The sequence below is a fragment of the Amphiprion ocellaris genome, chromosome 14 (assembly GCF_022539595.1).
Source record: "Amphiprion ocellaris isolate individual 3 ecotype Okinawa chromosome 14, ASM2253959v1, whole genome shotgun sequence".
Classification (NCBI taxonomy): domain Eukaryota; kingdom Metazoa; phylum Chordata; class Actinopteri; family Pomacentridae; genus Amphiprion; species Amphiprion ocellaris.
The window spans coordinates 21,300,314-21,318,954 of NC_072779.1; the positions used below are offsets into that span (position 1 = coordinate 21,300,314).

The following is an 18,641-nucleotide window of genomic DNA, read 5'->3' on the forward strand; positions in this document are numbered from 1 at the left end:
AAATGATGTTCCTGCACAACTACATTCTCAGTTATGTTTTGAGGCGACATATTTTCTCATTGATTACATTTGTTTGTGGTTTATCAGAAATAAATTTTGATGCTGCATATCTTTGCCATTTATTTTTTTTTTACTGTATTCCATGCGGCCTTCATTCCTCCACCCCCTAACATGGACTTTGTGGCTCTTTCAAACTGGATGCATTTCTTACTTTATCATAGTTTTACCTATTTGCGGAGAAAATATGTCTTTAAAAACATATATGATAATACAGTTAAGTTCTACAGGAATGTGATTTTTGCGATACTGGTGCCTCCTCGCATCTTAGCTCCTCCCACTGAGGATGTGAGAGGTCAGGTACACCTGTGTTTCCTGACTCTAAGCTCCTGAGAGTCAGGAAACAGCTCCGTCATCTCCTCAAGCTGCACTCAAACAACATGAAGATCCTTCATGATGGTGAAAAGGGACAATTTCTGGGTCCTTTTGTGCTTCAGTAATAGATGTTAATACTTCTTCCACCACTGATACTGGATGACACAAACCCAAAGTTGATATTTCAGTGCACTGTTGTTCTTTTCAGATAACCCACACAGTGTCGCTCCCTCCTGGCCTGGAAAACAACACACAAAACAATGCACCAACAATTAAGGAAAACATTTTATTAGCAATTTCTGCAGAGAGCTGATATCTCTCTTCAGAATCAAAGTTTAGTGAACATACTGACATAACGGAAAATGTAGCAACAACACAACTCAAAAACAGACGGGATGAATGACAGTGACACGTCATTGAAAAGCTACAGTGTGTAAGTAATGGATTACTTCCAGTGTTACATCATGCTGGTAGGATCCATGTCCATCTCCTGTAATCATGACAATAAATAACCATCTTCATTTAACTGATGTTAAATAAGTCACACAGGTATGTGCATCTGATAGCAGTGTTATCTAAAACTCGTGCTGATGTGCTCAGTGGAAAGTGGAACAAACAGCAACTCAGTTCAGTTCAGTGGTAAAGTCAGACAATGAGGTTTTTAATGTAAAATCCATCCTTGGATGTTATTTCAAGATGAAGAGCTCAAAAATCACTTTTGTTAATCCTACTTTCCTTCATATTCATTCATCCAGAAACTGTTCTACATGGACAGAGTGACAAAAACAGTGAGAGGAAAAATGTGAGAATAGCAAATATTTCCAGTCACGTTAAAATGAGAGTCCCATGTTTTGTGTTGAAAATAAATGTTTGCTGGCATTTTTGATACTGTGAGTGGATAAATTTGATATTTTCATGATTTTCTCCTGTAGTATTACTGGGTGAAGCCCATTCTATTTCATTAACTCCAGATAGGAGAAGAGGAGATAGTATTTCTACCTCATGTCTTAAGCTTGGTCAATTATCCATCCACAAGATACATCACAAACCATTAGTTTTATGAAGTGTTTAAAGGAAAAGTATGTCATTTTGGGAAATATGCTTATTTGCTGTCAGTGAGAAATAGAGGTTACTGATTCCATACAATGGCAGCAGTAAAACTCAATAATCAACCTGAATACATGTGAACCAATACGACATGCATGTACAGTACATTATGCAGATTTAAACTGCTGACAGATGTATACCTAAAACCCTATTGAATTTAAAAAATCTATACAGGCATGGTTAAAGCTCAGTCAGGTGGTTTGCTACAGCCACTGGCAGATTGTGTTGTGCGGCAAAGTTGCAAAGTTTAACTTCAGCCCATTTTACATTTGTCAGGGCATCGGCATTTGGAAAGCACAAACATCATCTGTGGCTGATTCTCTCTCTGATGAATATGTCTCTGCACAGTGTGGATCTAAATGTTCCTTTGCTTCATAGACATTGCACGTGGCCACCTTGATATCTCACATTCAGGATGTGACTATTCATCATTTTTTGCTGGTAAAATGACACAATTAAACATCCCTATTGATGATTTTTTAAATAAAGTTAAAAGAGTTCACATGTAATATATTTTGCTGTCATTTCTAGGTCCTACAGACTATGGATTTTACAGATTTTTCTATTGGATGATAAAGGGGGTATCTGAAAGAGTTGATATGTATGAACATGTTATGCCTCCTTTGTTTAATTATAAACTGAAGTGTATGAATGGCATGTTGTGGTTTTATAGCAGGTTATGTGAGAGACTATTTTTTGGTCTTGATCAGCGACTTCCTGGAATCTTGTCACCATTCTAAGGTTGCCAGACAACCAGTAGAGACTCCACATGGTAATTAATATTAATTAGTGAGCTTCAGACGTGCTGGTGGATGGATTTTGTGGCCTTTGGACAGAGCGCGGCTAGTTAGTTCCTAATTTCTGTCTTTAACTTCGGCCTGTTGTAGCTTAATATTAGACAGCTATGAGAGTGGGACTGATATATGTGTCTGCAAAGAGCAGTTCATAAGGTATATTTAATCCTTCACTGATTTTTGCCTTTCATCATCCAACATAACTGACAATTAATGTTTTCATATCAAACAGTTGGTGTTTGTGTTCATGGGTCATCAGAGCGGCTGGTTTTGGTCTTGTTTGTGCTGGAAGTGCTGCTGCTGTGGGTTGTTGAAGTGGTAGGGCTCATGGCGATAGTGGCTGTGGCAGATGACCGGATGCTCGATGCCTTCGCTCTGCAGCTCGTCCTGTTTTTGAACTCCCTCTAGCTTTGCCACCAGCTCTTTGATGAACATCTGAGGATGAACACAGCAGCCAGACTGTCACAAAGCAGCCACAAGGCCTTTCACATTTAACAGTACAACTACCATTTTAAAGGATTTTTCTCTCCACAATGTATGTTTTCAGTGTGACTGATGGCTTCCAGTATTCAATATCTATGATGAATTTGACACATAGCCGATACATAGACATTAAAGGACAAGTCTTACAATACTCTAGATTTTTAACAAATCACATAAAGTAGAAAAAATACAACATTTTGCAGGTTTTATCCTTTACATGTAGCATCAATGATTCCATTCCATTGCCAAATTCAGTGAATATTTCTTCACGGCCCATTATGTGTGATTTTTTTATTCTTTTTTTTTTTTTTTTTTTTTTTTTAAATCTGGTGTGACAAACACACTCAGTGACTCAGACATATAACACTATTTCAGCGTGCCTTGTTTTAGGATGTGAATTTCAGTTTATATTAAGCTCATTAGTTTCAAAGTTTATCAGTTTGCTTCATTTTTTTCTGTGATAAACTAGAGGTGCACACATGTTTCTGTTTGTGCTGAACTGTTTGTTGTGCAACGTTTGGTTTGGTATACGATATGAGGTCAGCTGACTAGCTGAATATAGTGAATGACCAGGTCTTTTGGAGTTTTTTCTTCCCTGATGGCATGGACATGTTCCAAGATGACGATGCCAGGATTCATGGGGCTCACATTGTGAATGAGTGGATCAGGGAGCATGAGACGTCATTTTCACACATGGATTGGCCTCTACAGAGTCCAGACCTCATCCCCACTGAGAATTTTTAGGATGTGCTGAAGAAGACTTAGTGCAGCAGTCCGACTCTCCCATCATCATTATAAGATCTTGGTATAAAATTAATTCAACTCTGGATAGAAATAAATGCTGTGACATTGCAGAAGCTTATTGAAATGATGTGTGTTGTTCTCAGAGCTAAAGATGGTCCAATGAAATATTAGAGTGTGCGACTTTTTTTTGAACGGGCAGTGTATTATAAAACACCTCCACTCTAGTGCACACAGTGTATTTTCCATATAATATGGAGAACACATGAACAACAACTAGTTGGGATCTTTGAGGAAATAAGTGCCATTTTTGGGGACCTTAGTTATGTCACAGTCGATAAATACTTTATAGTGAAGCATAAAGCATCTGAATCCACTATTATAATAACAATCAATGAATTCAACACCCAAGCATACAGCCCTACACAAAAAAATAAGAAAAAGAGAGCATCAGTCTTTTTGAAGTAAAAAATTAAAGTGGAGTTAAAAAAAAAAGTGACAAATAATTGTAGTGTTTAGTCTTTTTTTTTTTTTTTTTTTTTTTTAAAGGGTTTTCAATGTTCTTATACCCATAAATGGAAGAAGTCCTTGAAGAGGGGCAGGGTCCCAGAGGATGAAATCAAGGCGCCCATGGAGGAAGTTCCTACTTAGTCTGCTGTTTTGTGTTGTTGTATAAATAAGCTACTGCTAAGAAAGTCAGCAGAATGTGGTCTGGATGCACATGCTAGACAATAACAGGTTTTTAAAACTCAGAGTTGGTTGACCTCTTCCACTGCCGTTGGTCTATTATGGTGAAATCTGAGCTCTGCAGCCTGATAAACACAGCACCCAGATGTGTGGTGTTATGGCAACAGGATGAGCAGCGGCAGAGAAAACAAGCCTCCCCAACACTGACTGTGTACAGCTGTTTGACTTTTACAGTACTTTAAGCTGTCAACAGCAAAGACTAGAAAGAACTAAGCAGGGTAGTTCTTTCTAGTCTTGGCTGTTGATGATACGCATCTTTCACAATAAATCCACAGAGTAGAATATTAAATGACTCAGGGATACAGAGAGCTGCTATCTAAGTCTTTTTTAAAGCACTGAAAAATCCACAGATGTGAATGACTGAGCTGTTTGTTGAAGTCAGTACAGGTCTTCAAGCAGAAATGCAGACAGCATAATGCAACATATTACTGTGATTATTTGCAGGTGAATATTAAAGAACTGGTTCAAAGTATTTATGTCTGTCATATACAGTAAGAATACTCACACAGTCACATCTACGCTGTAACAGCTTTTGCTTGCTCTAATTGTTCCTCGTGTCTATGCTGGCTACTGAGAGAGCCCTTTATAATGAGTTTCCAATGCAAGTGATGATGGACAAAAGTCCTCAGTCTTCATTTTGCACAAAAATATTATCCAAAATACAACCTACACTACCGTTCAAAAGTTTGGGGTCACCCAGATAATTTCATGTTTTCCATGAAAACTCACACTTTTATTCATGTGCTAACATAATTGCACAAGGGTTTTCTAATCATCAATTAGCCTTTCAACACCATTAGCTAACACAATGTAGCATTAGAACACAGGAGTGATGGTTGCTGGAAATGTTCCTCTGTACCTCTATGGAGATATTCCATTAAAAATCAGCTGTTTCCAACTAGAATAGTCATTTACCACATTAACAATGTCTAGACTGGATTTTTGATTCATTTAATGTTATCCTTATTGAAAAAAAATGCTTTTCTTTCAAAAATAAGGACATTTCTAGGTGACTCCAAACTTTTGAACGGTAGTGTATGCGTTACTATCCACCCACAGCTAAACTGTGAAAGAGTTACTCCCTTCATTTGAAAAACAAAAGCCTAATTCACATGTACATGGCTATTTTTTAAGCAGGGCTTTAAAAAACAGTCTCTCAAAAAAAAACTCATTCCACATTAATGTAAAGTTCACTGCAAAAACACAAGTGAAGTGCTGTCAAGAGCATGCTGGTCTGAGAAATAACTAATCCTGAAGCCGTGTTTGCTAACCAGATGCCTGAAAAAAGCTATCACTCCAGGAAGCCAAAAATTCAGTGCTTCCCTGTTTATACATCAACTCTGCAAACAAAGTTTCTGAGTATCTCCACCTTGAAGGCAGTTTTCTAGAAAGTCAGTTTTCAGTGACCTAAAGGTGCTTCATGTGGACAAAAGAAAAAGCTAGTATTTTTAAAATACCCATGAAGACAGGGCCTTGAACTGCTGAAACTTTGATTTGCAAAATTTGTTAATCTGAGATTAACTTTGGAATAGATTTCTGCACACAGCAAGGACTGTGGATTTTGTCTCTTATCAGTGTCATTGAAAACATGCTAGAAAGGAATCCTTTGTATAAACAGGAGGCGAAAACTGTTTAAATACACACAAAGACATGTAAATATGCTTTAAAGACAGACTAAAATGTGTCCTTCAATGATGCTCCACGCCACAGTCTAATAACCAAATCTAAATTAGAAAAGCAAGCAGCTACACTGACCCTCCCTGCTCTTTTGCCTGTGTTTGCATCTCTGAGCAGGCCACTGCGAGGCTAGCCTTTGAGTCCAGAAAGAAGACTCATTGTTTCCACACTGAAATGGAAAGAAAAAGGCCAGAGAGCACAGAAAGCTATTGTCAAGGCATGTGGACGGACAGTGGGCTGAGAGGTCAGATGCTGCAGCTTCAGTTTAGCTCGGTGTGTTTGTGTGCATGAAGGTAAACATTTGCATATGTAATATACGCATCATCAGTCAGTGCCTGGGAATGTACCTTTCAAGTTTAAACATACCTCTGGCTACCAAGGGACTGGGGAAAATAGGAGATCTTTACAATACGCAAAAGGTGCTGATAACATTTGGAGGAATAATTAATAAATTTAACATACCCCGTAATCACTTTTTTTAAGTACCTGCAGTTGAGAAATTTCATCAAAATGCACCAAAATCAAACGTTATGCATCCCAGAAATGTCTACCACAGAAAAACTAATGAATAAGAGTTGTTCAGGGAAGGGTTTAATTTCCAAAATGTATAAATGCCTAGTAGATAGAAGTACAGAAACATCTGCAGGACGGCTGGTGGCATGGAGGGAGGACCTACAGGAAGACATCTCAATAGAAAAGTGGGAGGAGTCATGTACTAAAGCACACCTGAGAACTACTAACACCCACCTGAGGCTACTGCAATACAACTGGTTGATCTGAATGTATATAACTCCAGAAAAACTTAACAGATATAACAGAACTATATCTGATACTTGTATTAAGTGTGAGAAGGGAAAAAGTACATTTTTCCATTGTATTTGGCAATGTACGGATATACAAAAATTCTGGCGAGAAGTGAAACAGTATATTCAAAATATTTTACAGATTCAAGTACTCTTGGTCTCACAGCTGTTTACATTAGGTGTACATCCAGATAATTTGAAGATTAAAAAGAATCAACGAATATTCGTAGATTTAAGCATATTAATGGCATAGAGAGTAGTAGCTCTCATGGAAAAACATCAAAAGACCAAGAGAAAGTAGGTGGTTGTCTGAGCTATCTTCAACCCTCCCCTTAGAGAAAATGACCTATACAATAAAACACTAACATCATTTTCATCAGATATGGAACCCCTTCATTCACTATGTTTCAAGAACAGATCTGTTATATGTGACAGAAGAATCCGGGGACATGTGAACAGTGGACCTCTGCACTACCAATAGGATAGAAATGGGCTTTTATTCCCTTTTTTTTCCAATACAGTGAATTGAAACGGACCATACTCACTAACGTGATCCCCAACCAAGAATTGGAATAATTTGTTTTGTTGTGAAAACAATAAAAAAAAATGTTGGTTAAAAAAAAAAACAAAAAACAAAAACATACCTCTGTGCTGTTATTGCACTTTCGAAGAAGCTCCTGTTCACAAAAAACAGAGATAATGCAACAAATCAGTCCCAATCATAGATTTATCCATCACCATGCTACCACTAACAGTTAAACTGTACTAAAAGATGAAGCATGTAACAGATCACTGTACCTGTAAGTTTTTGACTCGCTCCTCATCATTAGGAAGGTCGATCAAATCATCGATGTTCACTTCCTCTGGCATGTCACTCTCCTAGAGTCAACACACAAATGATGAAAGCACACATTAAATATTTACAATAGGTACAATAGGTACCAAAAACTGCACATTCACGAATGAGGACTTAAGTCTCCAAAGCCAAGTCAATCCTCACAGATCTCCATGTTAAAATGTCCAACGTTACAGCAGAAGCGAACATGTGTGCCGGCTGATACCAAAAACTAACGAACGAAAAAGGCTCTTTTGGTCCCTATAGGTGGCTGCACAGTAGCTTGGTGGTTAACACTTTTGCCTTGCAGCTACAAGATCCCCAGTTCACATCCCAGTCTTTCCAGGATCTTTGTTCATGGAGTTTTCATGTTCTCCTTGTGCATGTCTGTGTTTTCTCCAGGTTCTCCAGCTTCCTCCCAAAGTCCAAAAACATGCTCAGGTTAATTGGTGATTCTAAACTGTGTGTAGGTGTGAATGTGAGTGTGATTGGTTGTTTGTATATGTAACCCTGGTGACTTGCCTTCGCCCTAAGTCAGCTGGGATAGACTCCAGCTCCTAATGAGGATTAAGTGGTGTATAGTGGATGGATGGATGGTCCCTATAGCTAATTTTCCTGTTGTACTGCTGTGAGTTTTTATGTACAACATGCTTAACATGTACTAGAACTTACAGTAATGTAAAATTAAGGGCATGGCTGCTGTGAGTGACAGGAGGGGGCCGTCATAGGGTAATCTGTGACTCCATCAGCTCCATCACTTTGTATTGGACTAGACGGGAGTTGGGAGGAGTCGGGCCATGCCAAGATGGTTGCAGCTGAAGTAACTGAGCTACAAAACTGCTGCTCAGGAAACCTTTAGGTGGAGGGTTCATCCATCTTTTTAAAGAGTTATTGGCAGGAGGTCAGCCTCTACATATTTCACTCATTCACACTACTGCCAGGTATGTGGACCACTATCCTTGTAGTGTGGTAGCTGTACTTGGACGTCTGCAAATGGGTCTGTGCAGATGCTTGTGGACTTGGAGAAATTTACAAAAATTTACATTACGCAAAAAATCACGGATACAGAAAGTATGACACTGGCCTGAGACTCACAGGAATGTCATTAGACAAGTGAAAGTCTGACCTGACAACTGCACCCGAGAAAAGGCAGTACAGTGATCATGCGTGACAAATTATGCAGCAATCCATCTCTCCTTTAAATTGTTGAAATATGGTAATAAAATCAAATTTGTTTAGCACACACTGTAGCAAGAAGGAAAGTAAAAGGACCACTGAAGTCCTTACGGGTCATCCTCTGGTGGTCATAAATTTCTGTTCAAGATTTATCCATCCGATCTATAAATTAGTGCAAGTGAATGTACTTGCGATGATTAAAAAAAACTTTTCTTTCTTTTCTTATGTAGGATGCGTGCGTGAACTGTCTGTTTGAACAGCCAGTCAAAACGAGATTACCTCACACATCTATCAAACATTTTCCAGCTGTAAGAGCAGCTGATAGCTTTACACTCAGTCTGCACACATTGCATGACCATCAGTTGCATGTTTCAGCTTCGGAGAGTGAATAGTCAAAATGTTCACATAACACTGTAACAGTGGCCTGTTCTGTTTGAACAAACAGCCATTGTAGCAGCTGAGTGAAAGGACAGTCCAGCCACCCGTTCACACCACTGCACTGCCTGTGTGATGAGGCCTTGAGCAAACACAGGACTGCAGCTCTACTGGCCACCAGCTTAAACTACACACAGCTGCTTCCCACCTAAAATAATAACGATAAAGTCTAATATCTGTGGATGTGTGCTTAATGATTTGATGAAACATAATGATAATGTATGAGCAGTTATGTTGTCATCATGTTACAATAAAAAAATTGATTCAAATAGCCATTTGACCCTTTAGTAATACATAAATGTGGGTGTGAATATGCTGGCTCGGGGCAAAAACTGTGTGTTTGGTCCTTCCTCTTTCCAGAGCTGCCTTATCGCTGTAATCGTCGGAATTCTATTTTCTTATAATCAACAAACTTGGCTTTCACAACACAAATCCTGCGCCAGGAATGCAATCCTCTTCCTCAGAGATCTTTACCTCCTGTCAGAGGCCTCAGCAGCCAGATGCACAGTGTTTACCTCGGCCTGGGACTCACAACAGCATTCTCCCTCCTCTTTTTTTCCCCTCATCTTTCACCCTTCTCCCAGTTCCACGCTGCCCATGTAAGGCAGAAAGCCCCGAGACAGATACAGATCTATGAGAAGGGGACAGCAGTGGACCTCACGTCCACAGGATGCTTGGCCTTGTAAGGAGAAGCAGGCTGCACCACCTCTGCTCTAAACAACCTCATCGATCACTGGAGGTCTGGAGATGAGCCTGGAGTAATCTCAGAGAGCCCTGACGCAACGTTCATGTCCAAACACTTTCACTCCACATTTCAATCTCTCTGCTTCATTTTTCTTTTAAAAAGTAAACATATTTCTGAAGCCCTTTCGACAGGCTGCGTTATGAGGAGAAGATCCAGTGCGCTGAAAGCAGCCACAGCAGTATGTTCGTGGCCGTGGGACTCATCCACCCACCTGTCCCGCGTACAGCCGGTCCAGACTGTCCTCGATCCACTTCTCCACGTCCAGCCGCCGCTGCAGCTCCTTCCTGTTGTACTTCACGGTGACCCGGGCATGTCTCTTCGGGATGTTACACCCCAGATCCTCAAACGGCCCCAGATCTGATGCACGGACCTCTGCGCTCTCCTCGAGCGTCGTCCCGGTCCGGTCGGATGCCATTTGTGCTGCGGACTGGTCGGACTGGTTTGTCGTTTTAGTGCAGTGAGGAGGAGAGAGGAGGTGCTGGGAGGCGGCCAGACACGCACTGCTGCTGTAACTCCTGGCTCATGTATTTACACAGCTCCTATACAAATACTCCCAAACTGTATATATCTGTCTGAAATCACAGTATGCATTTACATTCAAACTCACCCACACCCCAAACTGCAAAGACCGTTTAAAAAAAGAGAAACGGTTTCTACACTGTAAAACATCATAATGGAACTGAGTTAAATCAACTTAGATTTTCTAGTTTACTTAATGTGGATATGGGACTTTTACTAATTTCTAACTAAAAAATGTCTGTTTTTTCTGACCACTTCAGAATTTTAAAACCCTAGCTATTTAATAAATTATAAATGATGAGTGAATGATTGAACAACTATTATTCTTTTACAATTTTCTGCTACATATTCATCAATAATAGGTAATAAACTATCAAAGACTTGATTGGCTCAGCTTACACATCAGTTTTTATGCCATCTTTTATTTGTTGTTTGCTAACCCTACTCTAATCACAGTAACAGCGTTGCTAATCCATGCTAATGTTAGCTTTTTCTCAGGAATAGAAGCTAGATACTTAGCTGTTACTGCTGACCAAGAGGACAAACTCCATCCATCCATCCATCCATCCATCCATCCATCCATTATCTATACACCGCTTAATCCTCATTAGGGTCGCAGAGGGGCTGGAGTCTATCCCAGCTGACTTGAGGCGAGGACAGGGAACATCCAGGACAGGTCTCCAGTCTGTCACAGGGCTACATATACAGACAAACAATCACACTCATATTCACATCTACAGGCAGTTTAGAATAATCAATTAACCTCAACATATTTTTGGACTGTGGGAGGAACCTGGAGAAAACCCACACATGCATAGAGAGAACATACAAACTCCATGCAGAAAGATCCTGGGATGCAAACCAGTGATCTTCTAGCTGCAAGGTGAAAGTGCCAGCCGCCACGCCACTGTGCAGCTGAGGACAAACTCACTGATGGAAAAAAGTAAAGAAAAAAGGAAAAAGAATTTGTCTTATCCTGATAATATGCATAACAGGGCTGCATGAGGTAGAGTGAGGCATTCAATCAAGGCTGACAATGTTAGGAAAATATGAAAAATAGAAGAGAGGACATAGCTTTGCTCTAATCATTCTTTTGGAAAACTGTTTGATGATGTAAATTCAAGCGTTTCATGTGATTCACTGTTTTATTCTTCTTCTACCAGGTAAAATGTTATGCTAACAGGGTTGTTGTGGGACACACACTCCATGCATTGTAATTATTATTTAAGATATTATGTTGATTTTAAAAAATGCTCCCACAATTACAAGAGACTTCAATGAAAAAAATCATACCATAGAAGGAGATTTAAATTTCATTTTAACTGTTGCATTTAAGATTTAATTTGGCCATCGGGGGTGGGACAAGAGAAAAATGGCATTTTAGGGGGATCTCCGGACTTACTTGGTATTTAAAAATATTTTCAAGCATCTTTTCTCCTACTTTTTTTTTTTTTTTTAGAATTGGTCTCAGGACAAGTACATTTACACAACAACTGCATGTTTTAGTAGAAATTTAATTAGTGTGACGTAAAATGTCCTCCAGTTCTGGAATGATCCATAAGCAGACTCCCCAAGATGCACTGTTTGAGAGATAAAACTCCCCCAGAGACTTTTGGTCATTTCCTTTCATCATAATCAGAACACTTTCAACCGTGACGAAGGTTAACACTGAAATCAGTCCTGTGATGGGGAGCAGCTTCACTGGTTGTAGCTGAGACTGTAAATTGTCAATGTTACTTGAAGAATCTCCTTAAACCTATAAAATGTTAAAGGAAATGAGCCCATCTGCAACCACTGCCTACATGACTTGTTGCTTCAACTTAATATCTTTAGTTTATTGAACTTTTCTCAGGTTCAGCTAATTTCACTCAGTCAGTTTTACACTTTCACAACCCATAAGATGACTTTCATGCAGTTAACTTAGATTTTTTAAAGGCAGCAGTGTAACCTGCTGTTTCTAAGTTGACTGAAGTGTGGTTGATTTTTCAGTTGCAATCTGATAATGTCAAAGGTTTTGGAAAGAACATCTGCTCATGTCAACAGCCAGCTGCTGTCAGATTCAGGAAAACAAGCTCAGATCTATAAAAGCCTTCTACCCACTGTTTAGAGAGGCTTTGCTTTAAGATGTGTGTGAAGATGTCTTCATATTATTTCTGTGTTCTGTGTATTGTTCTGAAATTAACACTGTATTTCACCTTTGTTTGATAATATCCCATAGTTTTTCATTTTTTCTTCTAAGTGAATTAGTTTGCATTAACTTACACTACCGCTCAAAAGTTTGGGGTCACCCAGACGATTTCATGTTTTCCATGAAAACTCACACTTTTATTCATGTGCTAACATAATTGCACAAGGGTTTTATAATCATCAATTAGCCTTTCAACACCATTAGCTAACACAATGTAGCATTAGAACACAGGAGTGATGGTTGCTGGAAATGTTCCTCTGTACCCCTATGGAGATATTCCATTAAAAATTAGTTGTTTCCAGCTAGAATATTCATTTAGCACATTAACAATATCTAGACTGTTTGTCTGATTCATTTAATGTTATCTTCTTTTTTCAGAAATAAGGACATTTCTAAGTGATCTCAAACTTTTGAACGGTAGTGTAAATATGCACACTTGTTCCATTACATCTCCCACACCATCTCATTTGGGAGAAACAGCGCTTCTAGAGCCTGAAGGTGTCTTTTGGGCTCACTGTCCTCCTGAAAACTAATAATGATCCCACAAAGCTTGGAAGATGGAACAATAAATCCACATTTGGGCTCATCAGATCCAAGTCCAGATGTCATTTTATGCAATTTTCTAATGTGTTTTTATTTGTCTAATGTGTTCTCTAATGTGGGTCAATTTCATGTTTGACAAAACTATTGAAATGTTTGATCCCTAAATTCATTATTAACTACCAGTGCAGATTAACCAAATACCCAGACTATATATTACCTATACCAACAAATGATACTTCATGGAGCAGAACTTAAATCCAGAATTACCTCGAAGCAAATTTTTTATTTTTATTCATTTTATTTCACATCACAACCACAACATGATGAACTTAAATAATATGGATGAAAACATAACACAAACTTTGGCATAAACACAAAATGGCACATGAAAGAGCAACAGCATCAGTAGTATAATATATATATATATTTTTTAAAATTACAGTAAAGGCTGACTTTGTGTGATAAAGCACATTTTTTTGTTATATCCCTGCACATTACATCTTTGGGATATTTCACACAGCCCATGAAACATCCAGATACAACCTCAGGTGTGGGTCTTCATTCAGCATCATATAAATATATCTCTACATCTGTGACAATCAAAGTGGAGCCATAAACGCAAGTCTTCAAATAAATAAATAATAGAAAGAATTAAAAAAATGATGGTACGCACAATAAGGAAATAATGGCCAAAGGAAGATTGAAAAGCAAAACAAAAATCCTGTGTGTAAAAAAAAAAAAAAAAAAAAAAAAAGTGAATATATTAAAGGTAATAACCCAATAGAACATAGTTTAGGGCAGGTTTTCCAAAGGTGGTCAGAGTATTGTGAATCCTGTATTTGGTTTGTGATGTAGGTCCTATGAACAGTGGATCATATTATTTGTCTCTTTGGGTCTTAAACATGGAAGAGCTTTGCCCCATATACATTTTCAGTAATCTTTGTAAATCATCTTCACCTTCATAGTTCATTTGTCAGAACCTTGCCTTTACTCTGACAGTTTTGATGGTTTATTATCTTCAGCCTGACCATGAGTGGTTTTCAGCTCATGGATTTGCGCTGCTCCTCACTGTGCATGAAGAGAGAAGAGCAACAAGTGCTAATACATTCCTTCCCCTGTTTGAACATCCATGTTTTCTCCCTGTTTTCATCTCAGACCTGCTCCAGAGCCCAGGCCGCCCTCGTCCCTCCACATGAAGTCCTGACGCTCCCCTCTGGCCAGGCTGCTCTCCACAGGGTTGTGCCTGTAACCGGACCTGCCGTCCGGGCAGAGGGAGAGGCTGAGGCGAGCCGTGCTGTTGCTGATCTTGAACAAGCCGTTGGGACCGAGGAAGGCTTCTCTCTCATTTCCTCCCAGATTGTTGACTGTCTCCAAGTCATTATAAACCGCAATGTCGCTCAGCTGCTTCCTTCCCTGCATTCTCCTCCTCCTCCTCAGGAAGAGGATACCAGCCACCAGAACCAACACCAGGATGGCCAGAATGCAGGAGATGGTGACGGTGGTGGAGGTAGGCTGGGAGGCCTGGCGCAAAGCGGGCTTGAAACTGGGTTGTAGCGTAAACTCACAACTAGGACCCATGAAGCCCTTTGGGCACTGACATACAGGCCCAGTGAAATGGGTGAAGCAAGTGCCACCGTTCTGGCATGGACGGGCACCGCAGGCATCTGAGCGCACGCTGCAGTTCTTGCCAGTGTAGCCCAGGGTGCAGGAGCAGGTGTAGTCATTCACACCGTCTTGGCAGGTTCCAGCATTCTGGCAGGGACTGGAGGCGCAATCATCAATGTTGACCTGACAGTTGGCACCAGTGAATCCTGCCTGACAGCGACACAAGATGCTCTGGCCAAGGTCCAGACACTCGCCACCTGCAGAAGGGAGAAATACTCTGTTCAGCATCCAATAAATCAGGGGTGGCCAGTCGTTTAAAGAAGGAGTGTTAATTGGCTTAGGTTTGCTGCAAGTGCATTCATGCAGGAGTGCTGACAGTAACACCTATTCACTGCTGATTTGCTCTTCAGCCACAAGATGTCATCAGAGGCTTCTCATGCCCACTCACCGTTCAGACAGGGCCTGTTGCTGCAGCGGTCCAGCTTCTTCTCGCAGTTGGAGCCAGTGTAGCTGGAAGGGCAGCGGCAGGTGTAGCCTCCAGTCATAGTCTCAACACAGGTGCCACCGTTGAAGCAGGGACCATCGGCGCACGTCATGGCAATGATCTCGCAGTTCTTACCGTAGAATCCCTGAGGGCAGGTGCAAGAGTAGTCGTTCTCCAGGTCCTGAGGGAGGAAGAAAAAGCTTCACATTAGAGAGGAAAGGTCTAGAAACAGAGATTGTAAGCAACTGTTCTATTTGTTGTTAAAAGCTCCAGATGTTCAACATGCACTGTGTAAAATCTAGAGTAGACCAGCAGAGCCTCACAAGACCAGCAGTCACTCACACCACCACATCTTTGTACGAATGTGTTTGAATTATAAGATGCATGCTGTAGATACCTGTTTTTGCTGCTACAATTGCAGCAGATGTATTTTAAACCACTAGCACAACTGTTTCCAGCTCAGATATCTCTACTGTTGGAACACTTTACACTACCGTTCAAAAGTTTGGGGTCACTTTGAAATGTCCTTATTTTTGAAAGAAAAGCAGTTTTTTCAGTGAACGTAACATTCAGTTAATCAGAAGCTCAGTCTAGACATTGTTAATGTGGTAAATGACTATTCTAGCTGGAAATGGCTGATTTTTAATGGAATATCTCCATAGGGGTACAGAGGAACATTTCCAGCAACCATCACTCCTGTGTTCTAATGCTACATTGTGTTAGCTAATGGTGTTGAAAGGCTAATTGATGATTAGCCTTGTGCAATTATGTTAGCACATTAAAAAAAATTGTGAGTTTTTATTGAAAACATGAAATACCCTGGGTGACCCCAAACTTCTGAACGGTAGTATAAATTTCCCTGCATAGAATCAGTTGAGTTGATCTCGTCTTATCCGTGATGATCTTCTTCTTGCACTTCTTAGTGCACCTTCAAACTGAACAGATGTCATCACAGCATATACTCACATTGCAGCTGCCTCCATTCTTGCAGGGGTTGCTGTCGCACTCATTGGTTTCCAGCTCGCAGTTGGTGCCTCCGAAGCCGGGACGGCAGGTGCAGGTGTAGCTGCCCTGGCCTGTGTTGGTGCAGGTCGCACCGTTGGCACAGGGCTTGTGGTTGGTGCAGTAGTTGAGGTCCTGGTCACAGAAGAGGCCCCCCCAGCCCTCTTGACAGTTGCACTGCCACGGCTGGCTGCACGTCCCGTGGAGGCAGCCTGGGTAGCGGACGCATTCATTGCAGGAGGGGCCCTGCCAGCCCATGCGACACGTACAGCCCCCTGGGGCCTCGCAGTAGCCATGCCTCTCACTGCAGTCCGCCGAGCAGATGGCTGGAGAGGAGAGGGAGGGGTGGGTGTGTGATTACAATGGGCACGCCTTCTCATACATCACACACACACACACACACACACACACACACACACACACACACACACACACACACACACACACACACACACACACACATATACACACAGGGCCCCCAGTCTGACCCCAGCCCTGTTCCAGACTTCACTGTTGGTTAAGTATTAAGCCAAGCAGCTGGTAGGCACACTGCCGGAGAAAAATGCTTTCTTTTATCTCCTTACTATTGTACACACCACCACACACACACACACACACACACACACACACACACACACACACACACACACACACACACACACACACACAGATCACCTTGAAAAATGAGTGTGTCTCACTGGGGCCTCAGCTCTTTCTCTCATTGTAAGAGAACAAAAGGCAGATGGAACACCACAGACTGTCTTGCTAAAGACTCAAACACGACGCTACAGGACATCCCTCAGATAAAAGAAATACTCTGCACACTCTGAGAAGCTCTCTGTCCACAGCTTCTATAGGAGATCAAACATCAGCTTAGAGCTGAGTAGTGAGGTTAAGGCAATTTTAAGCCATGCCTTTACCAAACTTGAGTCAGATTTGTCAATGGATGGAAAGAGAAAAGATGTTCTTGGGAATATTGTGTTCCTTAATGTCCCACTGTCCTGATTTCACTTCAAGTCAGTCTTTAGTTATCTCATTTCTACAAATTCCCTCAGTTTCTTCACTTCATCAGATGTGTGTTTGTATCTTTTTCTGTCAAACTTTGACCATACACTGTTTTGCAATGTGAAAAAAACGGAGGAAACATCTAATCAGACTCTCTTTGGAAAAACAGCAAACAAAGAAGGCATTTCTTTGTGTGTTTATACTATTTTTAAGTATTTTTTTTTGTTTTAAAGTTTTGATTCTGTTTCATACTCTGTGCATTAATTTGCCAGATTGCTTTCTATCAAATGTAAATGTTGAATGGTTTAATTTTTACCCCTTTTTAACCACTTTGAATCTGTTATTATTAAACTAGATACACGGTGCTACATATTCACTAAATAACTATGATATTTTCTGATAACACAGAATATTATATATTTACATCTAATTCTATTACAGATTCCATTAATAAATCTGAGAAGGATAGAAGAATCAAGTGTTCTGTCCGAAGAAATTAAACTTTCTCCCTCCACAGATAAATCACTGAACTGCACCCAAAAAAGTACTGGATTTGAGTGTCTTGCTCAAAGGCACCTCAGTAATTACTCTCATAGACTTACGCTCAGAGCAGTAGTTTCCCTTCCATCCCTCCAGGCAGATGCGGTTGCCCTCCTCATCGCAGGTGTAGTGGCCCAGCGTGTCGTCCCTCGGCCTGCAGTAGTCAGCGCAGCCGTCTCCAAAGTAGTACTCGTCGCAGAAGACGTGGTAGGAGTAGCGCAGCTCGCTCTGTTCGCCAAAGTGCACGTCCTGGGACCAGTCTTCTCCGATAGCAAGTCTCCTCCTGGTCGCCAGACGGCTCACAAGGTTGTTTTGGTTGTCTGTAGATGGAAGGGAAGTTTAAGCAAATAGCATCTCGCGTGTGCCACATGGAAACGGTGCATATTATGACTTATCTGTTGGTCCGACCACAATATCAATCTACCTGTGTATTCAGTCGGAGATTCCGCGTTCCAGGCTTCAATGATCAACGAAAATGTCCCCTATAACATAAAAAAGCGCGTTCAGTGCTTGGCAAGTGCAGCAACAGTGATGCGTAATCACGCGGGTGTTTTACGCACTGATCTACCTGAGATAAATGACATGTTAAAGCCCCTGGAGCACTGTTAGCGGTTTTGTGTAACTGATTTTGAATTTACCGGCCACTTGAAGTGAAAAGGCACCCTGATGGGTGCGCTGCTGGAGATGGAGGTGTGATCGGCCCTGATGACGTTGGTTTGTCCGGTGCCAAAGGTGCAAGGCGGCTCTGCGGAGATCACATCCTCCGGGTGTTTTAGGCAAATTCTGAAAAATATATGACAGTCCCTGTGTCTTCTGCAGATGCGCTGCGCCGTGTGGAAT

At 40.8% G+C, this 18,641-nt stretch overlaps 2 protein-coding genes across 2 annotated transcripts in view; both read right to left on the reverse strand.

Moving 5' to 3' along the window:
• Positions 1 to 644: 644 nt before the first annotated feature.
• On the reverse strand, positions 645 to 10,419 carry ppp1r14aa (protein phosphatase 1, regulatory (inhibitor) subunit 14Aa). Its single transcript, XM_023261690.3, has 4 exons — positions 10,127 to 10,419; positions 7,523 to 7,603; positions 7,369 to 7,401; positions 645 to 2,708 (listed from the first exon to the last, which is right to left on the reverse strand). The coding sequence occupies exons 1-4, from the start codon at positions 10,328 to 10,330 to the stop codon at positions 2,529 to 2,531; spliced, it is 498 nt and encodes a 165-aa protein (XP_023117458.1). The 5' UTR covers positions 10,331 to 10,419; the 3' UTR covers positions 645 to 2,528.
• A 3,002-nt stretch (positions 10,420 to 13,421) lies between these two features.
• Positions 13,422 to 18,641, reverse strand: part of dlb (deltaB) — a 5,601-nt gene continuing 381 nt past the window's right edge. Inside the window, exons 2-7 of the mRNA XM_023261692.3 lie at positions 18,440 to 18,641; positions 18,226 to 18,283; positions 17,864 to 18,121; positions 16,221 to 16,582; positions 15,219 to 15,435; positions 13,422 to 15,027 (exon numbers count right to left, since the gene is read on the reverse strand). The exon at positions 18,440 to 18,641 is cut by the window's right edge and continues 38 nt beyond it. Coding sequence (XP_023117460.1) covers positions 14,312 to 15,027; positions 15,219 to 15,435; positions 16,221 to 16,582; positions 17,864 to 18,121; positions 18,226 to 18,283; positions 18,440 to 18,641 — 1,813 coding nt within the window. The 3' untranslated portion in view covers positions 13,422 to 14,311. The remainder of the gene's footprint in view (positions 15,028 to 15,218; positions 15,436 to 16,220; positions 16,583 to 17,863; positions 18,122 to 18,225; positions 18,284 to 18,439) is intronic.